At 31.2% G+C, this 26,673-nt stretch overlaps 1 protein-coding gene across 1 annotated transcript in view; it reads left to right on the forward strand.

The window, feature by feature from the left end:
• The window catches only part of LOC118185701 (carbonic anhydrase-related protein 10-like), a gene marked incomplete at its 5' end in the record, with an annotated part of 459,955 nt that overhangs the window by 398,841 nt on the left and 34,441 nt on the right, over nt 1–26,673 (forward strand). The window contains 2 exons of the mRNA XM_085808190.1: nt 9,668–9,710; nt 12,930–13,417. Coding sequence (XP_085664316.1) covers nt 9,668–9,710; nt 12,930–12,961 — 75 coding nt within the window. The remainder of the gene's footprint in view (nt 1–9,667; nt 9,711–12,929; nt 13,418–26,673) is intronic.

A 26,673-nucleotide genomic window follows, 5' to 3' on the forward strand; every position in this document is an offset into this window, starting at 1 on the left:
ATTTTGAAAAATGATAATAAGAAAAGGAATGAACTGATTATACTGAAATGGACGCGAAGAAGAGTATGAGCTTGGTTATTCTATAGAAATCTCTAGTTTTTGCAGAACGTTAGTTTACATTTTACATAAGACATTTACGTGAATATGAAGCAAAAAATTATTTCTTTCTTTCATAATTTATGAATTAAACTTCTATGTAGTGAGTATGCCCATTATATCTGCTATTAGCCTATGATAAATTGTATACTAGGAATTTTTATTTTCTGATTATAAATTAGTGTTATTCAGGAATCTCCTCATAATGGTTTATTATCTCTGACAACGTTCTTTTACTCTCATCACACAATGTATTTTAATTAATATGATATTATATACTAATTTTGTTTGTCTCTCGGTTACATACGAAAAATATCATTAAATGTTTTAAAATTGTTTGCGTAACAATTTACATATCGGAATTAAATACAACAGTGAATAAATTGTATAATACCAATGTAATTGCAATTAAATACAGGAATGAATACCTTAAAAGTGAAATGTAATTCAAGCATAACATTGCACACATACACAGTGTATTTCACATACTACGCGAATGGTATCATTTAAAAGGTTGGCCGTAAATACTCGTGTTTCGAGATTAAGAAATTATTCAAGTACGATGTTCAGATGAACACGGTTTTGATCACGTCACTCATGTTTGCCAATACACAAGAAGTCAAAAGTTTTACATATGCCCTCTGCAGAAAAATGTTTAATTGATTAATTTATGAAGATAACGAGAGGCTGATTAGCCTCTCGTTATCTTCATAAAATTAAATCTAAAAGTATATGGTTTATAATACTTTCATTAAAGAACTGGCAAAACTATGTGACACAGTTTCTTTCTAATGATATTAGCGGCCACATAAAACATAATAAAATCTCACATTTTCTTTTTTTAATTTTAGCTTTTCTTTAAACAACAATTTCAATTTTCTGTGTATATTTTTAAACTATTCTGACAAAAAATGTGCCTTCTAGAAGTTTGCATTCACAAAACTTTTTATTGCCTAAATATCTGTAACAACATCCCTATATTATCCCAGAAATTTTGACTAACGATATTCCGCTTGATTTTAAGTAAGAATTTTATTTCTTTTGTTGTAATTAGCGTAGAAAAAGCAATTTGTTTCTAGTGAGTTCTTTTAAGGATTTACTATTCTACTTAAGTGTGTTAAATGATCAATTAGTGCGAAAGCCTGCCTTTCTTATTTCATTCTTAATCTGGAATCTTGGCTCTAGGACCAACGAGCAAAGAATTTTCTCATAGTTTCCCTCGTTTCTTCGTGGCGTAATTGGAAGCAAATCCGGCTAGCACCAGAAGTTTCGAAACTCAAATCCCGGAGAGTATCTCTCTGATTTTACATACTGAATGTTTTTAAATGTCTAATATAACTTACACTCTGTTAAGAGACATCAGCGTTACTATCGTTTTAAAACACCCTCTCTATATATACATCGCTTTCTATATTCCACTTTAGAAACTAGTTTTAAAGGCATTTCTAAATTGTTAAAAATTTATTTTATTAAAAAAATATTTTAAAGCATCTTTATTGAACCTCAAAATAAAATACTAGAAAATTCATAATACCATTCCAAATTCATTAAAAGTTTTAATAGATTCTTTCACATATGTTTTATGAAGAGCAATAAATCTATCTGACTGCCAAGCGAAGTCCTCTCTTCGAACTTTCATAGAAATTTGTAATAATTGCTTTTCTGATTTGAATGCTTAGATCTTACGAATAAAAGGATAAACAAATCTTTCTCGAATGGAAATCTTTAATGGTAATTTTAGTTCGGCTACATATATTAGCTTTAATCTTATTGATACGATAGCATATCAGATTTTATTGGATTGAGGAGAACCCGTATTATCTCCAAATTACTTGACATGCAAACTGCAGTGCCATAAATACAACCTGCCATTTTAGTTCGAATAAATACTCTAACAATTGTGGTTTACATTTGCCTCAGACATACATTGCTTTACTGGAAAGTAAATGCTTCGTGTTCTGTGTCCAAGAGAGTGATCGATTTATTTTCCTTCTTTCAGCGCCTATTGTATAGGAGGTGGAATTTGGGGTTGTCGACACTCAGCGTAAGTTGTACCGATTGTAATGACAGATGTGTTTCACTCCTGTGAAGGAGGTTTGCTTCTCAATATTTAGTCGTACATCATACGTCTTTCGAGTCAGGTTATTGCTCTTTCGTGAATAAAAGCGTAACATAATCGAAACTAAATTCAAAACTTGGAAATTTAAACCAAAATATTTATGAATAAATAAATAAAGCAATAAAAATTAACATTTGTTTTTCAGTGGATATATTGTGAATTTTATTAATTAAAACTTGTAAAATTGATAAGAATAATGAAGGAAAATATCCTTTTAGATTTCGTCTTTTAAGTTAAATTTGACGAAAAATAACCAGAGATTCAACAACTAAAAATAAACTTACTTAAACCTAAATTCATAATAAAAATTAAAAAATCATTCTTAACTCCTTTCCTAACATATTTTATATCCATTTTGCATTTCTCGCACAGGGAGATTAAACTCTTAGTCTTTGCTTAAGCGTAAGTTGTTACCCTTGTATCAAATCTGCGTATATTCTTAATTATGAAAAAAAGCTTAAACTATCTAATTATTGATCAAAGCATTCGTTATTTCAGTCAGCAATGAGCTACTTAAATGATTTCATGCTTTGATGACTTGTAATAGTAAAAAAGTGAGTTAAAAATTAAGTTCATTCTTCATTATGATATGTTCTATTACTATTATTTATATATTCTAAAAAACTTTTAAAAAGTCTAAGAACGATATTCCTTATATCCTCCAATAAAGTCCTAAGTGTCCTTAAAAGTTTCCTATATAACGTGAGAAACTTTTTGTTGAAGCTTATGACGGCGTAAAAGTAAATTTCGAAGATTGTATGATTTTAGAAGTACACATTTAAGAGTTAATTTTTGCAGGCATTAAAGTAATATTGTCAGAGTGGTTTAAAAATAGAATTTAATGTTTCACTCATTATACGAATTCGATAATTTCTTAGATTTAAACAGAATTTTTATTTATTTTTCGGGCTTCTAATATAGACAATTAAGGGGAAACTTACTCATACTTAATTTCCATGAAGGTAAAGTCAGAATTTAAAATATTAAATGCAGAATACGTGTTTAAATAACCTTTTTCCAGCCTTAAATAGAGAAAAGGTTTTAGAATTCCTGTGTCTGCTGTACATTATACAAGCATTGAGGCAATTATTTCCCGTCAAAAGATGGAATGATGCCTCAGCTGTAGCACAAGAACATCCGTGATATTATAGCCCTTATCCAGAAGACGTTGCCAAGTCTTTCCACTTGGATTCTTTGCAAAAATTTCAGTCTTAAACGTTTCTAAATTCGATATTTATTAGTCTCTTAGCAGGTGGAAAGTTCATAAAATACCTATGTTTTTAGAGGACAGTAGTTCCTTTTTTTTTTCCAGGAAATCTGCACTCTCACTTTCCTGTACTCCTCAATGACTTGGTACCAACTGTGGTGCTACTGAACCGACAAGGGCATTCGAATTATGCAAGTATTTATAAATAAGTTTTCAGTCGATGTTCTGTTAATGTGAAAAACCTGAAGGATAATGTTTTAGCACTGACCACATTATAAACGAAAAAGCGTTTGCCATGTTCTCTACCTGAAGGACAAATGACCCTGTCTTTCATTGACCGCTAATTTATAAATAAGAACATTCATTCTCGGGGAAACGTTTCTGAATAATTTCTGGGGAAGCTGCCAGTGGTTGCGGAGTCACACATCCCTTCTTTTTTAACTTTCAGGACAAGGCCTCACTTGGATGTTATTGGAGTCTAGAGGGTGCCACGATACGATCAAATCTCATATTATCGAGCAACACCAAGATCTTTTGCATTAAAGTATCTGGCCTAGTTGACATCTATTTGAGTCTTTAAGTTTTTGACATTTTGAAGTTTTATAAATGACACCTCAAAGGTGTTATAGCAAAATTACTGGACTTTTCGTGTCTCGTGTTCAGCTGAGGTTAGGTTAGTTAACAACTGCGGTGAAGCAATAGGAATAGACGTGAAAATTCATTACAGGCAAGAGTCCAGAAAACAGCCCAAAAGTAGGCAGATATGAAATTGGAAAAAAAATGCTACAACCAACATTTTATTAAAGGAGAGATAAAATCTTGTCTTTAAGGGGACTCATACACCTTAAACCCCTCATGATCTTCGAATATGTGACTGTTGCAAGAATTGGGATATTTTATTTATTTTAAAAGCAATTACTTCCAACTTTTTTACAGCTGACTACATAACATAGCTGCTTTAAAAACTAGTAACCAGAAAGTTTGTGTTGCCACAAGTATTTTTGTAATTTAATCCTCTTTGTGACAAAATATTTCGCCGTGTTTCCACCTTGTGCGCATGATATTTTAAAAATGGCTAATGGTACATACTTGAAATTTTATGGAATTCTTTATATGCGCACTATTTTCTAACTGAACCGACAATCTGATGAATATTTTAATATTGAAAAATTTTATGGGCGAAAACATTAAAACTTTTTTTTAATAAAATACATTTTATAAACTCAACTCAAAATAAAATAAAAATTTAACATGAAATTTTTAGAATTTTAGGTTCACAGTAGTTTCCAAATGTTATAAAAGCTATATATTAAATACGGAATTAAATTATGAAACAGAATGTTTTAAACTGTGCGCGCAAGTTGGAAACATGACGAAAAATGTTGTCACCAATCGGATTAAATTATAAAAATATTTGTGGCAACACAAAATTTCTGATTACTATTTCAGAAAGCAGCTATATCATGTAGTCAGCTGTAAAAAGTTGGTACTAATTGCTTAATAAGTTATCCCAATTCTTGCAACAGTCACCTTTTGGAACATCTTATGAGTTTTAAAGTGTATGAGTCCCCTTAAATTAAATGTCTTGGTTAGATTTAAAATTATATCATTTGAAGAACATCAAAGTTTTAAAGCTTGTTCAACTTAGCATTCAGAGTTACTCAGCATTTTGAATTTGAATAATAATTCAAATATTATTCACATTCAATACTTTAGTTTTCCTGATTTTTGATCCACTGCATCAGATCACCAAATCATCAATGAAGAGAGCTGTTTTAATAAAACAATCACTGACCAGAAGAGCTGGAAGCTCACTAATAGAGATATTGAACAACAAAAGATTTATAACTGAATCTTGAGGCAGATCAATCTCAAATTCTCCATAGCTTTATGCTCGTTTTTTATATCGGACCATATAAAATTACTGAGTAAGAAATATTTGATACAGCTCGTTTTTGATATCGGACCATATAAAATTACTGAGTAAGAAATATTTGATACAGCCAAGTATATTACGAACTACGCTAATAGCCTTAAATTTGTGGATGCGTTTTAAGCTCTAGGCTCTGTCATAGGCTGAGTTCCATTCACAAACATAGCCAGGAGTAATGTCTGTCCAAAGCCTCTTTCATGTCTTTTGATGCTCCGAAGAAAAACAATCTTTTAATCTGTTCCATTGTACTTTCCAAAGCCAGCATGTGTACCATAGCTTTTGATATGAATACCAGTTAATACATCTATTACTGCCGAATGACACGTGATTTTCTCTGTTCTTTAATAGTAAACTGATAGCTTTAGTCCAAATTGAGCTCTTTTCTCCAACTTCGATTGTAAAGGTCACACATAGTTAGTTGAGAATTTAAACTCAGGTGCTTCCGTTTAGGACGTATATTATCAACATCTGAACGTTTAACATTTACTAGCTTGCTGATAGCTACGTTCAGCTTTTCCATTTCAAATTCAGAATTGAAGTTTGAGTGGCTGAGTGCGTTACCAATTTTATGAGATTTAAATTTTTTCTTAAGACGAGTTTATTTTTCTCGAGAAGACAATGGAGGCTTTAAGAACAAGCAAAATATTTTGCAGAAGAATCTGCAAAATCCAGTGTTTAAGTGGCAGCTTGTATTGTTTTTTAACCATGCTAACGAAGTCACATAGCATTTCCCATAATTTCCTTAGTTAACCTTAGAAATAAATCGTGAAAACATTTACATTTTATTGTTTGTATTATTTCTGAGTTGGAAAGCTTGCCTTCTCCAGTCTCAAATATGTTCTGCAGACTAGACTTTTCGGCACGTTTGAGAGCAGTTATATTCTGGTACATAGAGACTTCTAAATTGGGAACCCAAAATATTTTATATCTTTTAATTCTTCCTCCAGAGATCCACCATTTGGCTGTTTGTATCATATCCGCATAAAATTTGGCAAAGGCAATATGTATGTTTTTAAGTGACTGCGGGCAAACTTCGGAACCCGATAAAACGTTCGAATATTCTTTCAACCAATAAGTGAACTGGCTGAGCCGAATCTGGCACAATTAATACTGGAATATCTTTTGCCACTACGTCATCAATTTTTAAATCCACAAATGCCGAGCCAAGACTTTATATTAAACACTTTTGATTTTCGAAATCAAATAGTCACTCCGAGATGAAATATTTATTCCCAGGCCTTTCGCAGTCTGTTCTTTTAAGTAAACATGACGACGCTTGCCTGTCAATCATTGAAGACGCAATACAAGAACTGTTAATTAAAGCATTCCTTAAGTATAGTACATAGCAGCTGCTACGGAAAAATCATCAAGACCGTGCACGTTTAATGTAGCTTCCTTTTTTTTCCTCAGGGCAATATTTCCTTGAACGGCCTTTCAGTCCACAAATTTTGCAGAGATAGGAACAATCGTTTGAAATATGACTAAAGAGATTACATGAAAAACATTTGGGATTATCCTGATCATTAAGTAGAAGAATTAAATAGTTTTTGTTTTTCATTATATTTATGTGCAGGAGAAATGTGTCTATGTTTTCCCAATATTTGTAGCTTTTCATCGTGTCTCTGCTTTGAAATCTATTAGAGATACTAACATTCATTACTCTCGGAGTGTTTTCAGAATCATCCCAAGGCCATAACCTAGAACTGTTTTTACTTTCATTGTTTATTTGTAGTCCTGATTGAACGTTTTCGCAGTCATTTAATTTTCCAGCTAGTTCATTCGCGTTTACATATGTAGTCCATGAATCAATGAAATGTTCCCTCATAGAATTCGGAACTCGTCTTTGCAATTCATCTGTTATAATTAATTCTTTTAAAGAATCGAAATCATTTATTTTTAATCCTGCTAACCATTCGTTAAAATAGTTACAAATTTTGAAAACGAAATCCGTCCATGTATTTTTGATTCCTAATATGATTAACAAATTTCTGGCGAAATTTTGCTGGATTTAACTTAAAACGTTTTAATAATAAATACTTAACAAATACGTACTCATTAGCTTGTTCTTCAGATTCTCTGGCGATCAGTTGTATGATCTCGAGAGGTAAAAGTCCTAATAAATGAAAAACATAATCTTCTTCATTTAACCCCACCCGTTTAGCTTGCCGTGCAAATATTATTAGGAATGAAGAGCTATCTTCATCCTTTAAATCGAAGTTTTGCATAAGACTTTTCAAATCGATGCATATTTTGTTTTCTCGTGTGCTTATATTACTTCCTGTTGATGTTTCGGACATTAATTTATTTTCGTTTAAAAGTTTAAATAATTCAAAATTCTTTGTTTTCACCGATATTCAGCTTCTAACTGAATTCGCTTTTCGTGTTCTTGACACTCTAATAGTCTTTGTTTTGCCGTTCTTCCAATTTCTAACTCTCTTTGTTTTCCCCCCGTTCTTCAATTTCTAAATTGTGCTTGTTTTTCTAATATTTCATCTTCTTCTTTCATAAGTCTTTCTTCAATAATCCTTTCAAAGACTTGTTTTACAAATAGTTTGTCATAATTTTTACTATTAATGATGATGTTTTTAATCGTAATCACAGTGGCTACTGGTGGAACCGTTTCCCCATATTCCGTCGCAAGTTCAATTAGATCGCTTTTGCATCTCTTGCCAAGGAAAGACATCTTTATGTTATTTTTTTATACACGGTTAATCGTTTGACACTTATTAATGAAGCGTTTAATAGTTTTGAAAATATGTTTAAAAGCTTTCATACATACGTTTAATGGTTTCATTGAGACGTTTAATAACTTTAGAACGAGAAAAAAAGTACCTTTTTAGTTTTTGCATCAGACCCTCAATAGCATTCAGCCACAATAGATTAACATCGAAATCGACAATCCCACTTCTGAAATTCTTGGCCTTAAGATTTTTCTCTTACATCCACTATGTGTATCTTTTTGTTTTTGCGTTATTTATTAGGACAGGAAATTCACAGCCAACAACATCAAAATACTTTATTCTACTGATTTTTAAAAAGTACGCGAGTAGTTAACATCGTCTTTGCCATGGTTGCCATCGTCTTTGCCCTTTCTTTTAATCAATTGAAAAAATCTTTATTTTTCATAAGATAATCATAGTTTCATTTTTCATAAATTCATATGCTCAGAAACCGAAAGAAGCGGCAACGCTGTTGCAGACTTAGTGTTACCGGCATGCATCACGAAGCCTACCGCATCATAGTACCTCCATCTTTCACTATCACTACGTTGTACACTATCACATGATTATTCAAATACAGGATTGAAGTAATCTATTCAAGGACTCACAATGTGCTCAAAAATGTAAATTGGTACTTTTACGGATTGGCAATTTTATTCCATATTTAATTTCCTTTCTGCAAATGAATGGATTATTTCATAGAGTTTTCACTCTAAATATGTAATGACTTGGTTTTCTTCAGGAAAACAGAAGATGGTTTTGTAAATCATAAGAACAATATGTTTAAATAAAGAACTGGTGACATATTTTTTCCAATAACTTAAATTTTTCAGACAATTTGCGTTTATTACATGAACGGTGAATTCTGAAAGTATATTTTAGTTTTTCTATTTGAATTTTAAATATCTTTCCCTATATTATTAATTATTTGACTTAAAAATGCAGATTATTCAATTCTTTAAATTATATATTTGTTTTTCTGCAGGTAAAGGTAATGTGCTGATATTGATAGTAATAGATATAGTACTAGGAAATTTTAAATATATTTACTTATATTAATTATTATTTGACTTAAAAATAAAGCTAAATTTATTTTCATATTATATACTTAGTTGTCTACAGACAAAGGTAAAGTGCTGATACTGAAGTTATTCAATATAATACTATGAATAAGAGACAAATTCACTTATTTAAACCTGTGAGTTCTATTTGAGACTAATCCAAGTTTAATATACAGGTAAGTTTTGTTTTATGATTATTTTTTGCAATCACAGCTCAAGGCGAAATGCAAGGTCAGTCACTTCCCTGCTGTCCAGAAACTCACTTGTCGAAAATTTAAATCCGATTTAAGAAATTAACTAACGTATATATCTATACGAATAGGGTGCAGTCAGAAAATTTAGATTGTCATTTTTTCTATAATTTTTAATTTAAGATAAATTTTTGCAACATGCCCTGTCTGTTGAAGAAAAACTCATGTTCTTATAAAATGCGAGTTTTAGACAACATTTATGGGGCATTTCCATGAAATATACTGAATTTTTAATTTAATATCGGATTAAAGGCATTCATTAATATTTCTGTCTTTTTAGGGAAGTGAGTGTCCTACTATGAACAGACGGGTAGAATACCAAGGTAAGTACAAACGTTTTGTGTATTAAGTACATCATTTGTGTTTGGCAAATATTGAGTAGTCATTTTTTGTACTGGCCAAAGTGTAACTACTATGCTCATCTATCTTGCAGGTACGTTTGGAAAAGCAGGTTCAAAAGGCCATTCGAAATTATTATGAAAATACTTATTTTAAGCCAAGTTATAAATAATAGCATGCTTTTATTCCATGCTATCATTTTAATCATGTAATTACCGTTAGTACTCATGTTTTCTATTTTTCACGATAAACTCTTTTAAAATCCTCTAAAGAATTGGGCATGAAGCTAGTCATAAATGTTTTGACAGCTATGATAAAATTAATGTAAACACGCAATGTGTTTACATAATGTAAAAATGCTAATGTAAGGCTAATTAAGTTAACAATTTATCTCCCATTTTGTAGCAATTTACTAACTAGTGAACGCAAAATCTATTTATGACTTAGAATCTACTTGTCTATTTAATATGTTTTAGACAATTAGACAGAAATTTCAGAGCTTATTCAGTTTAATAACATTTCATTGACATTGCTTTTTTTGTTTGTTTATAATAACAGTATGCAGAAATATTCGAAAAACAGTTCGAATTTAAATTCATGATTATTTTCCATAATTATTTCGATAGCTTTTAAAATTTCGATCATTTAGTGTGTGTAAACGAACAAACATAATTTTAATTTATACAGTACAATCAAAGAGACATCAAAACGTAAGGAAATAAGTAATAAACAACTGACAATGAATAATTGTTTCATAATGCAGTTAGAACTAACATTGTCATAACTGCATGTCGAATACTGTGTATAAAATTTTAATTCTAAAGACAGCAAGCAAATTTTACATTCTTTGATATAGAGTTACATATAACAACTTAATTTTGTTCTTGTTGTTCTGCAATTTTAGTATCATATCTATCTGCGTTTCGCATATTTTACAATTGAAATTAAATTTATGAGAATTTCATTCTTAATATATGTTTACGTCGAATACATGAGAATAAAAATAATTTTTATCTTTGCTACTGATCCTAGATCGATCTGATTTAAATGATATTTCTGAAAGTTATATTCTTCTCATAATAACTTAAGTAAGTCTCTTGTTATTGGAAAACTTCATTTATTTACAAAATGCTGCTTTTCACTGTATAAGGCAACCACGCTTCTTTCTTATTAAGAGTTAGTTTATTCTTATAGGCCAGGCATGTCAAACTTAATACCTCAATTGGTCCGAACTGTGATCAGTATAGAATAATGCGGGTCGAAAAAAAAACATTTTTGTAATTAATGGTGTATTTAAAAAGTGATTAAATACAAGCAGATCTTACCTAATGCTGTAGTTCTTTAAAAATGGAATAAATATAAGGAAATTCTGGTTCTAGATGATGAATACCTTTTGTTTCTTTCCTTGCACCTAGCATATTGTTTAAGAAACCAGCTTTCGATCTGGAGATATGCTGCTGGCGCCAGTGAATTTCAAAACTGAAGTCAGATGAATGTCTTTTAACCTAGATCTCACTACGAATATGTCCTTTCCATAATTAAGAACAATTGTTCACACGTATGCGTAATACCGAAAGTGGAAATCAGCACGATTCAAATTTCCGACTTCTTGAGAATCCCTTGAGATTTCTAAAATTCGGGGATATCCTCTTCCCACAATTTCTACTCTTTCCATCTGTAAAATGGTTGGCACTTTCGCAGCTTCAGTTGAGAAACAACTTTTGTAAACAGACTGTCTCAAAAGCCCTTTTTAGCAACCGAGGTTATATACCCGCCTCGATATTGTGTGGAATTCATAATTTTATCTATATATTATAATTATACGCCTTTTGCTATTTTCTCAGGATGATCTGAGGGCCGCAAAAAATGAGTCAAAGGCCACATGCAACCTTTGGTTCGCAAGTCAACATGCTTGTTCTAGCCTTGTTAAAAGTATCATAAAAGTGAGAGCTTGAGATCTATTATCTTCGCTAAGTTTAGCTATCATATCTGCTTAATCTTAATAATTACTTACTTATAATTAAGGGAGGAGAATAATCTTATTAACTGATGGTAATAAGGTGATAAAGATCGGAGAAGAAGATCTATTTTATGGCGTAAAGTATTCAGAATTATCTGAGTTTATTTACATTAATTACTTTTCCTAAGATCTATTAGGTGAGAAAATAATTCTAATAAAGCTCTAAAATAATTAGTTTTTGAAAAATCATGATCTACATTTTTACTTACAAAATAATTGATCGCATTAATAAAACGTTAGTTTTATTTTAAAAAAAAATTTCGGCTGCATTTTCTTTAAGAACTTCTCTTCTTCAGTAAAGTCAAAATTGTTACGCATTTTACTATTTACACATAATTAATATATTCTTGTTTAAAACAGAAGAGAAAAATGAAGTGGTTATGATAGACAGGTACTTTTAAAAGCCTTATGAAAGAAACTAATTTTTTGGTTCCAAAATGGCTGTTAGTTAACTGTTTTCGTTTCATAAAGGTATTTCTTAGAGGCAAGTTAAGCCTACTAAAACAAGGGGCTGTTTTCAGAAAAAAATGGGAAAAGCGTAAATGATATGGCTGATCCATAAATATAGATTAAAGCAACACAAAATTTCTAATGAAATAATAAGATAGAGACAATTGACTTTTAGTATAATTTAAAACTGAGAGTATTACCTCTTAAATTTGTAAAATAAAACAGAAAGTTTTGAAAACTCAGAATCAAGCAACAGGAGTAGTACTAAAATTAAGAAATAATAAAATCTAACCTTAGTAGTCAGTTACAGGTCTACACCTTTTCGAATTTTGAAAAACACCATTTCAGAGTATCCTTCAATAAATGATATTTCATTCAGAGATAATTTAATGAAACAATTAGAACTGTATCGTGCTGAAGTTAAGTTTAGAAATTTCATACCGTTAATTTTTACATTTTTAACATATCATTATCCTGATTGTCTTGAACTTATCACTCTGTTGCTCGTCAAGCAGACACTAAAATCTCCTGAGAGACTCACCCTTGGATAAAAAAAAAATTGTTATTATATCACATAGTAATATATTTGCGAACTAATTTTGTCTTAAACGCTTAATTTTAAATTCTGATGTATGTGTATGAGTATGTGCACTACATTTTGAGTTAAATTAATTTTTCTTGCACTTAAATCTTAATATATCATCTCTATATGTATGTTTTTTTTTTATTTTAGCAAACGTTCGGGACAGGCAGAAAGGACCTTGATACTGCGTTTGTTCATGCACAGTGGCATGCAAAAAGATAGCTACGGGCCACAGTGTTCACCTAATATGGGTGAGTTTCGTCCCGTCATCTTCACGAAAATTCTTCGTTACTTGTAAAGAACACAGATCCTTTTCGTCATTCTGTACGTCTACATCACGATAACGCCCATTTCCTCTCAACCAACGTTTGTCTTCCTTCTTGTTTACCGTGGTGCAGAAGTTCCTGTCAGTATGCACCAAACTGATATTGATGTTCTTACTTGTGTGTTTAGTGGACTGGATGATTTTATGAAGCAATGTTGTACATTAAGCATATATTTCCGTGCTTGAAAAAGACTATGCTCTTGCTACACATACAATTGATTACCGAAGTCAGAATAGAAGGATAATGTAAATTCGCCGTCCTGGATAAGAATATGAAGCATCAATAAAATAATCAACCATTTCATGAAGAAAGGTGAGATAAAATCTTTTGGGTATGTATATAAATCATGCATACATTAACCTGGCCGCGGGGAGCGGCTGGAGAAATTTGCTAATTCGGCCCATGATCCGCTTAATATTAAAATCATAAAAATTTGAGAACCATTAATTGCTATTAGCTATCGTGATGAATGCTTATTTAGATAAACCCCCATAAAAGAGCTTATTTGCTGCGGAAAGATTTAACTCCGAAATCAAAATTTTACGATATCCCTTTGATAGATTTTTATAAATTAATTTGTTCGAAACTGTTTAATTTGAATCATCTCTGCAAGAAAAATAATTTTTTCTTTTCGTAGTTATACTGGTGAGTATATGTTTTCCATGGTAAAATATCTTAGCATTCAAGGACGACTGATGAAAAAGGCTTGAAAATTTTTCTGATTGTATGTCAGAAACGACGGTCCTCATAACTGAAAATTTTCTGAACCAAGTACAAGACTTGTCGTCTCTATCTTTAAAATTATATTACATATATTAACTAGATTAAGATAATGTTTTAAATTATTGTTTCGTTACATCGTATTTTAATTGATCATTATTTTTAATTAATTATATTTTTAAAACATATTTATTCACTTAGGAACCTATACCACATTAACAGATTACAATTGTTAATTAATAATATTTAGTCTGTCCGTTGCTTCTAAATGTATTCGTTGCAGTTTGGCTCCTGGCTCTATAATTTGTTGCTTGATCCATTTAAGATTGTCCATGCTTCAGGGAGAAAATGGAGACAATTCCCATTATTCCACAAAGGAAAATTACAAGATATTCTACTTTTGATTTTTCTACCGTCTTCTTGTCTCGTTATATAGCTGGTGCTTTCTCCTTGTGATTCATAGATCTTAAGTAGCTCATGAAGAGTTACTAAAAGGAGAAATAACTGTGATTTAATTTTGGTAATAAACGCAAATAAAGTAATGCTTTCAATTTCTCAGCAATATGTTTATATGAAGTAGCGTCTTTGACCATTGTCATTACAAAAATTAAATATTTTGATTTTCTAGCAGCAACAGATATTACACTTATTGGAGATTTTATTTTCAAGCTGATATTCTTGAAGGCGAAGAGAAGCATTTAAATATTTGTTTTGCATTGTATTTAAAAGTTTTATCAAATTTTAATTTATTTGCTACTTCCCTTTACCCTTGGTTTTTTACGCATTTTCTAAAGAAAACAATAAGTATGTGTACACGAATTAAGGGTTTCTTTCATTTTGCTGGAAAAGGTTTAAGATTTATGGGAAAGTAACTTACCCAAAACTTATTTTACTTATCTAACTTAAAACTTACTTAACTGATTAATTAAAACACTTTTTTCAGGACTGTTTCTTTTATTATTATAAAGCCACTTCTAAAGTGAAAAGAAAAAAAATAATGAACAATTGAAGCAAATGTTGTCATATCAGTTTAGAAATGTCAAGGAAAACTATTGTCCTCTCTTCTTAAAATCGTTTCTTTCTCCATATTGATTGTCGCAGGTCAAGTAATCCAACTAGAAAATGTTTATTTCGTAGATAATGAAAGTAGCTTTTACAGTGTAAAGCTCTTAAATTGTACTCTAGTAAAGTTGTGAGCTTCAAAAGTCTATTCCACACTGTAATGAAGACAAGTAGCAGACATGAGGAAGCAGCCTACAAAATTATTGTGCCACCAATAGCAGGAGAGTATGAAAAGTGAAAAAAATCTCAATGTTTTTGTTTTAAATTGTATTCGTCAGAAATTTATTGGAATATTTAAATTTCTTGTGATATGTGTGAGGACCTTTCTCTTGCTACCCATATGTCTTGGAAGTGTAATTGGAACCACGTCAGACTAGCAATCAGTAGGTCCGAAATTCTAATTTTGGACAGGGCAGCGCTGATTTTTCTCACTTTTGCTGCCTCCAAAAAATAATCAAAAATAATAAATATCTTGAACTAAAAATGTGTGGTGGACGATCTTTCATTACCACATGCTTCTGAGGACTGCGTCCTCTCCTATCCAGTTGCCCTTTAATTGGGGAAGAACGAAAGGAATGTTTTCGATCATTATCGCGTAGCTTTGAGGTGTAATTTGTGTCACGTCCGTCTGGAAATCGGAGAGTCCAGAGTTCGAATTTTTGCGAAGGCATGGCTGGTTTTTCCTGTTTCCTGCTCCGAAATAAACCTAATGACTCTACATATACCAGTATCACGTAAAAATTCGTGAATGGAGTATGTATGTAATTCTCGTTCAGAATTTTGAAATTTAAGTTGCTTTTTTCCATTCAAACTTTTTAGATTAGTGAAAACTGAGTTTTGCGCTAACTGTCTTAAAATTAACGTACAAACCTTTTATAAACCTACAGAAGAATTTGTCAGGAAAATCTTTGTTATTTTATATGTGAATGAATGAGTTATAGTTTGAAAAGTGCATTTCTTTTTTTTTTTTTTTTTTTTTTTTTTTAGTTACTGGGCATTTTCTTAGTCATTATATAATGAATATCATTTTGTAACTTTCAAAATAAGCAAGCATATCGACGTAAAATTTACTTTGTAGTAGAAGGTGTAAGATTTCAATAATATTGAAATTATCTTCAGTTAAAAATTTAAAATATTAAATAAAACTTCTCAGACTGGAGATTTTCAAACTTATCAAGTGTGCATAACGGTAGACAAATCTCAATATTACATATTTTATAATATCTGCTTTTTCGAAGCAATTTGTCAGACTCTTTTAGTAATTTCCTTTGTTTCTGTTGTGGTAAAAATTTATTTTTAATACTCAACTATTCTCTGCCGCAGTGTGCAAGTAACATTAAGTGAGTAATAATGCTGATAACCATAACCATGAGTGTAAGTTTTTCATCTTGAATCACCTGCATCTTAAACCACTTGTCTAAGAAATGGGTTTGCATACAGAATGCACGTCTATTTGTAGAAATAATTTCTTATTAAAAATTTAGCATCACTAGATACTTGAACTTACAGTAACAGGTAATTAATGGCCTGATATAGTAGTATTTACATGCCAAAACCCTCCCTAACCATGTTTGAGCATTGTGTGTACGGAGGACTCCAAGTTCTGCTAATCCCATCTCTCCCTTAACTGAAGGACTTTCTGAACAGGCATTAAATAGTGTAATATCCATCCTATGTTCAAATATCCACGACTCCTTTCGATGGATCATAGGCTAACGCATTTCGTACATTTCATGAATACAACTAACACATGGACATTCAATCCCTAAATTCCTTCTGTGACACTGGAAATTAAACTTTGCCGTGTCCGCACGCAGTGCCTGTTCAGAGTAAATCATTTAATGCATTTCACAGTCGATCTGCTAACTATATAAAACATATATAGAAAAGAACTCTTTTCCAGAGATGACGTTTCTGACGTATCTTGGAAACAATAAATAAGAAAATAATATTGCCAGTGCATACTATTGGATTTATTCATATGATTAAGCTAATAACTGTATTAACTAAACAGAAATATGTATCTCAGAAAGATGCTCAGCTTTTCTTATCACGGATCATTTACAACGTCTGTAAAAAAGAAGAAAGAACAGAGGTAACTTACGTTTCAGTTTACATTCATTTCTATTATACTGTGCTCTGGAGAATGTCTTGAACTTCTGAACTTAAATTTCACTTAAATATTTAATTAATAATAGAAAAGCGGTTAGTAATAACATATCAAGCTGTCTAGCGAAAACAAAATATTTTAGTTTATTTAATTTAATTTGAAAGGCATCTGATTTGCATATGTCGACTTTTACACTTTACAACCTTTGAATGCTATCATGTAAGCGGTTGGTCTCTTCATAATAAAAATTCGGGTTGACTAATCTAAATCTATTTCTTGGGTGATTTGACAATTATTGCATCATGATATAGATGAGCCTTATTCGGTTGTAAGTATACTCTATTCAGCTCTTTAGCAATAGAATCAAGCATTTCACTCTGAAGTTACTATATTTCACTGGTTAATAACTCCTAGCGAATTACGAACTTTATACCCCAAATACATCTAGAATGTTAGCAACTCTTCAAAGGCTCCGTAACCGTGCCCATGTTGTGAACCCCCCCTTTGTTTCTATATATATATAATTGTACTAATGTCACATGAATTTCTATTATTAACTTTGTAACTCTATGTAAATCTACGCACTTTTACCTCTTAATCATATGTAATGCAACAACAGTATAAGTATTTTCATATTTAGTTGTAATTCCCTACTACTTGATTTATGCAGTATGACAATACAATATTAGCAACTCTTCAAGGACCCCGTAACCGTGCCCATGTTGTGAACCCCCTTTGTTTTTTCAGAAATAGAACATTAAATTTGCCGTCTCCACGAAGTTGTGTTACCGTGGAATGGTCCTCTCTGGCATCTCCCTGTTAGGTTGGCACTCAATTCCCCGGGGCGAAATCCAGCTCTGCGGTTTAAGCCCCAAACACCCCGAAATAGTTAGCATACAACAACTTCTTTTTATTCCCAGTGACCCACGTACTGAGCCATGTTGTAGTGCCTTTTAGAAATATTTACATGCTGAAGTTGTACTTGAGAATTGATGGGGATCAAGTCAAGCAATAGATATTTCTGAATTTCTTCAAATATGAACATTCAGTGCAACCTTAATATCTATTTAATTTCCTGCGTCAATGGCATGGAATTTTCTATTCAATATTCAAAATAATCGAAGGGAATCGTCTAAGTGAATGCTGTTCCACAACACATAACTTGAGGCATTAACTTCCAAACATCTCGGATATTTGTGGATGTACGAAATCAAAGTCTCCAAGTTTCCTCTAGATACCATGAAATGCATGTTTCGTTGTTGAATAAATGTTATATAAAACTTCTAGGAATGTTTTATTATATGATTGTTTTCTTAAATTTCTTAAATTTAAGCATCGTGCACTAGGAGAAGAAATTTTGATTCACATAATTTATTAAGGATTAATTAAGTAATAACCCAATTAATGCATGACATTTCATTAGTTCATGTTGGATATAGCAGTTATGGTATGAAGATTCTGGCAGTTCTGGTTGATTTATGCTTGATATTAAAACTTTAGAAATGCGTATATTTACTTTGCTTTTACGAAATTAACCATTTGCCGCGGTGAAAGACGATGAATAATTTATTTTTTCTTCAGTTTTCCAATTATGTATTTAAATATTCGTAACTACTTAGGATTTGCAATCTGCTGCTACTCAAGCTTCTAAGTAGATCAATGGCTCTACGTATCCGCGCACGCATCAGATGTCGCACTGCAGAAAATCAAGCGTTTATTAAAATTACCAGATATTTTGGGCTTTAAGCATTGGTTGGGCTGTTGTGAATAAATAAATGTTCCAAATTTTAATAAATGAAAGTAAATAATTGCCTCAAATGCGATGTACTTCAAGTTAGAATTATGAAAATTTGGATTTCATCACGATGCTCTTACTATCTTGAATTTGTATATAGTTTTATAGACATATGCATACTATGAACAGCAAAATAAGTGGATACTATCTGCATATACTTAGAAAATTTAATCTCAGTTGGGAGGCATGATAAATTGATTTGCATGAAATGCATTTCAAAGTAAACATATTGCGGTGTATCGATTCATGAATATCGATCAAGATCTATGGCGGAAGCTAAATATTCCTTTCCCTTGTGGGTAATTTTCATTAAAGTCATAAATGACCCTATCACATTCTAAACAACATAAACGTTAAACGACTGTAATATCCTTTAATGGTGCAAATGAGCATTTTAGTCTTTGCGGGGTAATTTACCATGAGACGCAATTGGGAGGCGAACTAAAAGAAAAACATAGGCAAGTGCTGAGAGGCTCACAAACCATAACTCCGTTTGCCTTAAGGAGGACGACAATGATTTGGCAGTAATCGAAAATTATGTAGCGTTAGTCTTAGAAACAATCACTCAACCTTCTAATTAGGGCCGTAAGCTTGCGCTGTATCTGCAACGACATCTGCTCGAAGGATTTCATTATAGGAAAAGACAGAATTATGCTTTCGAAAAATAAGAGATCTCACCACTCTAAGTAATTGACGAAAGGACATAAAACAAGACTTTTAATATCATTCGCTGGAAGTACGCGGAATACTAGTGCTGATTAATGCATTATAACCTGGCTTTAACTTCAGAAAATTGTTAAAAATATGTAGTTGTATTTCTCTCAGCTTTACTTCATTATGAGAAGTAAAAAATATATGATAAACAGTGGTGGCCAAAATTGTGGACACTTTTGGAAATTTTTATGTTTTTGAACTTTGTATGCTTATAGAAAATGTTACGTTTCACATAATGCAAACTTGTATATATCATTTTAAAGATAATTTATTACTGAATTCAATACAAAACACAAAATTCAATTATTTGCAATACAAAAAAGGTTATATGTACTTTAATATAAATAAAAACACTGTTAAGAAGTGGTTTGTAATGTCTAGCTTTCCTGGCCAATCACTGTTCTTGTTCTGAGAACCAATCAAATGTTAGTAACTGCCAGTAGAAGCTGACATCATGTTTACATTTGAAACAATTCATTATTTTGCTTTGTTCTGTACAAGGAGGACCTGTTTCTTATACACTGCAATTAGAAGTAGGAATTTTGTAAAAATTTTTAATATTTAGTCAAGAAGCAATGACATCAAATAAAAGAGTAGACTGGACACCTAGAAAGAGATGTAATATTATTGTGTTACGAGAAAGTGGTCTTTCCTATGCTAAAATTGCAAGACAGGTGGGTGGTTCAGAGACTACATCTGGAGTCCGGAAGTTTTGTTTACGATATCAGGAGACAAATTCAATAAAAAACAAAGAAAGAAAAGGCCGAAAAAGGTGCACCACATCTATTGATGACAGAAGAATAAAATGACTATGTCTCTAAGATAGAAAAATGTCATCAGCGGCCATCTGAAGGGATCTAAATGATGCTGGTGTTTCTGTCAGTTCAAGAACAATCAGGAGAAGATTAGCAGATGTTGGACTGAGAGGTAGAATTCTACGAAAAAAGCCTTATCTTAATTTTCAGCAACGAAAAAAAAAGACTACAGTGGGCAAAGGAACACATTAATTGGACAGATGATCAGTGGTCACAAGTTATATGGAGTGACGAAACTAAGATATCGTTATTCGGTAGTGATGGGCGAAAATATGTAAGACGTAGAATAGGAGAAGACCTACATCCTGACTGCATTCAAGCAACTGTGAAGAACCCAGTTAGTGTTATAATTTGGTCATGCATGTCAGCAGATGGTATTGGTCGCCTTCATGTCATCGATGGGACACTGAATGCCAGAAAATACATTGACACTATTCTAGAACCAAAACTTCTACCTTCCATCATAGATCTCTTTCCCAACAATGCTTCGTTTATTTTTCAGCAGGATTCCGCTCCTTGCCACACGGCCAAAATATCGAAAGAGTGGTTTCGTACAAAGAGCATTAAATTGTTGTCATGGCCAGGAAACAGTCCTGACCTCAATCCTATCGAACATTTGTGGCACCGTTTGAAAACTCTTGTCCGAATGAGTCGCCCATCAAATAAAAGGGAACTAATTGAGGCTATAATTGTTTCCTGGCATCATGTAATAACGAAAGAAGAGCCTAAAACTCTTGTCAGCTCAATGAAACGTCGATGTGAAGCTGTAATCAAAAATAAAGTGCACCCTACTAAGTACTGATAACTCACTGATATCATCACTATCTAATGTGTATCGATAACTATTATCGTCTAACTTTTTTTGTATTGCAAATAAATGAATTTTGTGGTTTGTTTTGAATTCAGTAATAAATTCTCTTTAAAATGATATATACAAGTTTGCATTTTGTGAAACGTAACGTTTTCTATAAGCATACAAAGTTCAAAAACATAAAAATTTCCAAAAGTGTCCACAATTTTGGACACCACTCTACATCTTCTTCTTTATTTCTGTTTTATGTTTATCTCAGTAAAATGAATGAATAATATTAGAAATGAACTTCAAGGAATATATTTTAATTTAATTCCTACTGGAGAGTTTCAGAATTACTTACCCAGAAGAAAATTTAGTACTTGATGAATACAAGTGAAGAGTAAAATGCTTTGTGACAGATTTTTTAGCTTAGTATTAGTACACACACATTCATACGCAAATACTTCGGCTGTAATTAAATAATACTTTCTTAGTTAAATTCTCAGAAAATCTGATTTGATATCTTAAAAGGAGAAGGAAAATTGCGTACTATAAAATTATTTTCACTTTAATAAAAGTATCCATAACATTTGTTAACTGTAAACTTCCTAACTACCATATAATGTTAAGAGTAATGCACATAGTTATCAGTTCAAAACTGGAATTCATAGTCTAAATGTTACATTAGTGCCATAAATGAAATGAAATCCATGTTGCATCTGATGTGTTGAAAATGATATTCTTAATGTAGAAGTTAGATATTATCGATTTGATTTCTTTCATTTATAAATTCTCTTTAAACATGGAATATTTAAGCTACGCGAAAATGGTTGGTTAGTTAATTAATTATATTAAATATATCGGTACTAATTAACTAGATTATTTTATATTTAAGCAATTTCTATTTACTACCTTCATGCGTAGAACTACACAACCGACCACTCATCGGATATTTCGCCGCAGGAAATCAACCTTTGGGCAAAATCACCAGTTCTGGAAAGCTTTAAACATGAGCTGGGTTGCTATGAAAGAATAAATGCTCCAAAGATTAGTAAATAAAAGTAAGGAATTGCGTCAAAGACAATGTAAATGAACCAAAGTTTCATAAAAGAACTTCAAGTTAGCATTATAATCTAAATTAGTTACCAAATATTTCTGCGAAACTAAATTTTAGTGACACAGTGAAAACTATAGTTCAGGAAGTCATTCCTAATTCTTTTCTAAATCCGAAATTTTCGTGAACATACACTAATTTCCTCATAGGAATTAATGTAAAACAGTGTTCTCTATTCCTGAACAATGAGTGTTCGATTTTGGTTTTAATTCCAAATAGCATTTTCTGGAGAGGCTCATAACTCAAAATTAATGAATATCGTTAAATCTCTGAAACATAAAGGTGAAAACAATGTTAAACAGTAACGCAGATGAAATTCTACTTTAATCCCACCGTACTCGTACGAATCAGAATGGATGTCACATTTAAAACATGATGAAGAAGAGAAAAGAAAGCTAAGCCAGTGTATGGATAAGAACGTCAGGTAACTGTCTTTCTGGGAGGAAATCTTTTTAACTTCTCTTTGTCTGTTGCTGCCGCTCGATTCAATGAGCTCTGTTGACTCTCAAATTTTTCAATATAATTCTTTTGTTTTCTACGTTTTAAAATGTTTCTAAAATGAAATATAATAATGTTCATTGAAACTGTTTTGCACATTTGTTTGTTCATTGGATCTAAAACACTGCCAGTATCAAAACAGAATATCCAGTGGCGTGCATACTTCCACAATTTCTGCGGAGAACAAAAGGTTATCTTGGATCCAGTAAAATATTTCATCTTGAGGATTAATGGAGAAATACAGAATTTGCTACCTTAATTACTTAATATATCTACCATGTTTGCTGTGATGTCTTTGGCTATGAAAATGTCTAGATTCTTGAGCTAAAACTCGAAAGCGATACACTAACTTACGAAATCTTGTTTAGACATTTCTACTAAAATGTTATATATTTGTTGTTTTATTCAAATAATAACCAAAACTGAAAATGTGTTCGTTTATAATTCAGATATTTCAGTCGGGAAATAATGGATACACAAAATTCAATTGTTGAAGAGAAGACCGATTTTCAAGAATTAGTGACTTCTTATTATTTCTTGCGAATCTGTTATTAAATAAAATTATTCTAAAAAATATTTAACTGTTTTCAGTATTCATAGTTTTATTAAAATGATCTTAATGACTTTATCCTCATAGTAAAAATATCTCTGAGTAAAAATCTGAGAAAATAATAAACTTTTCTTAGAAATATGATGTTTTCATAAACCAGTAACCAATATACAAGTATTATATAGTTTATGATTTATTCACGTTAAGTTTTAAGGAACATAGTTCCCTTTGTTATGCAGTATGCGCGCAATTATTCCATTTGTGACAAACTGTAATATACACTAATAACTTAAGTCTTCAGAATTTTCAAGACAGGTTTATTGTATAATTTACATTGCACTGAAAACTTCTAATAGCAGACGTTATGAAATTACATTTCAATTGCAAAAGGTGTTTAACTATTGCAGATTGATCAAGCATTTACTGAAGTCTAAAGTTGAATAATAAGAATGCTAAGAAATAGGTATCAGTTAGATTCCATAAGTTACTATATGCTATTTAGTAGCAATATCTTTATAGTATAACAGCTACGTAATAGTTATTGTATAAAAGCAAGTTAATATATATATAATGAAAGTAATTGCTTCAAATGAATAGCGAAATAAAATCTGAACATTCGCATAAAAGTAACTCACGGATTTGTGCGAAACATGTATACTACAATTTTGTGCTAAACTTACAAGCATTCGATTCAGCAAAATTCAAGTCTTTTTAAAAAGTAAAATATGGGTTAAATAATATTCTCTTGCTGAAATCATTAGGCCATCTTAAATTCAGTGCATGCTTATAAACCGCATTTTATTTTCTCGCTGCAGGAGGGATATTTATTTGAAAATGATGTTTAAATACAGGAAAAAAAAGTCGTAGAGCAATATGTACTGCACGTAAAATGCGTTTCATTTCCTTGCATAATATGTTTTAGGGGAAAGGAATAGAAGAAAAAAAATACGTCTTTCGAAATTACACTTTGGTATTCATTTTTTTCCTTTAGCTACAAACAGAGCAGTGCCAACATAAGCTGAGTCGTGGCTACGCGACCTGAGGCAAAGAAGTAATTACACGCCTCTATATAAAATGAGAGGTATGTCCGGCCAATTCTATAAAAACAAAAGAAAAAGGAGCACACACATACATACTTACAAATATATATATATATATATATATATGTGTGTGTGTGTGTGTGTGTGTGTATTTAAAAAATATTCTCTATTCGTATAAAGCAAATATATATATATATATATGTATATATATTTATAAGTAATTATTTATATGTAGATTTTTATAGGCACAGTTCTTTCATTATTATATTTCAAATCATAGTGCCACGACTCTTATGATAATATTTAATCATAGATTTATAGATTCAGAAAAATGACACTTATAATGATTTAGAGTTTGAAATAAAATATGCTGAAAACGTAACGTCTGATAAATGGCAAATTACATTTAAACATTAGCATAAGTAGCATAAGTAGTGAAGTAGCTAATAAAAACGTATCTGACTTATTTATCAAACATTTTAATGACTCTATTTTTCTTGTATTAACGAAGCTAAATCATTAATATATTTTTTTTTAAACTTACTTTCTCACTTTATTCCATAGTTCTATAAAATTGCCATGTTCGGAATAGAATAAATATATTTGAAAGAATAGTCATGTTGTTATAAAAGACAAGGTTTGGAAGTTTTCCTGTCTCAAGTGAAGATTGTATGCAGTTATTTTATTATATTAAGTTTACTAAGCTTCTTTGTCCAATAGCAACACAAGCTGGCAACGAAAAAATGTTCTTCATACTGCTTCAAAATTTGAATAGGTTACTATTTTAAATTATGTAAGCATGTAGATGATTATTAAAATAGAATTATTAAAATTATTAAAATAGCGAGGTTTTTAGAACTAGGTATTTTTGACTGAAATTCTGCAACATTTATATCATTCAGATGTTTAAATGCTAAGTTGTGCATTGTTGCCTTGAAATTACAAAACTCCAGTGGCATTAACTTATAGTGTAGGAATAAAATGAAAGCGAAAACCTATAAATGAATTAGTCTGATGGTAATTTAGTAGCAATAATTAAAACAAAATTAGCTGGCGTATGAGTTTTACATTAACAATTAGAAATTAAAAATCGGAAAAGTATTTCGTATCTTCATTTCATTAACGAGATTAAACTATGTAACACTTATGTATTTTTACTGTGAACTAGATGTCGTATGAAAAATTAGTTTTCTTATCAATTGAAACTTGATAATCTGATTTATTAACTCATTTGATTTTTTTTTCTTCTGTTAATTTCTAAAGTTGTTAATTTTCTATCTCTGTAAAGTTAAACTTTTATACTTCTCAAGAATAAGATCCAAAAAGTGTTCCTTCAGTTACTGTAAAGAAAGACATAATCCCTTTCAATATATTAAGTGAAACTTACAACTTTCATTTTGAGAGATATTACTGATTGCAAAACTTTTTCTCAACAGATTCTCAGTAATTATTTCTGTGCTGCAAGTTTTTCCGTTAATGTTCCTATCCACAGGAAGTGGATGAATTGGGTAAAGAATGGGGATGTTTGTTTTGCTACGGTTCACGGCAACGGAGTTGGCTGCGTACGGCCAAGGAGTTGGTCCCATATGCAATTTGAATACAAGGCAGCTCTTATAAATTATCCTCCACGAAAGCACGTAGATGATTTCTCTTAAAGCTCCGTGTGCTTTGAGCAAAACGTTATCCGCCAGCTAACTTTGTTTTAATTATTCCTACTAAACCGCTATAAGACTAATAGTTTTATAGATTTTTATTTTTGATTTAATTTGATTTCTACGCTGTATGTATAATTTTAAAATTAATAAGATCTAATGTTATTTCATACCTTATTTATAATTTTATCTCGCCTCATTAGTTAACTCAGGGAGCTTCAATGTGTTAAATTTTGAGTATGTAATAGGTGTTTGTAATGATTATTTATTCGCATTAATAAACAAGTCTGACCCTCCTAGTCTAATTGCTTATACAGATTCATGTTTAATTAGTTTTAATCTTCTAATGTACATAAATTTATAGTGTTCACTTGTTTCTCTTTCCTCTCGTTTCAGTCTTTCAGAAACTGTACTTCTTACAATTTCTTTGCAGAAGCGTATGTTTCATAATTGTATTTTTATACCGATTATCTTAGGATCAACAGATCGATATTAATAATTACACAAGACTATTTTGTTTTAAATCTTCCACAATTTTTTCTTTCTTTTTTTCTGCTGAAACTGAGTACTTGATTTCATTGTTGTATTCATTTTAAGCAATTAACCAACTAGAAAAACGAATGTCATGTTTTACCTTACTTATTTATAGTCCAGTCTTTAGAAAAAATGAGATAGACTGATGTTCTAATTCTTTAACCTGTCCAG

The sequence above is a fragment of the Stegodyphus dumicola genome, chromosome X1 (assembly GCF_044657685.1).
Source record: "Stegodyphus dumicola isolate Sdum_Otavi_A_Nest chromosome X1, ASM4465768v1".
NCBI classification, from domain to species: Eukaryota; Metazoa; Arthropoda; class Arachnida; order Araneae; family Eresidae; genus Stegodyphus; species Stegodyphus dumicola.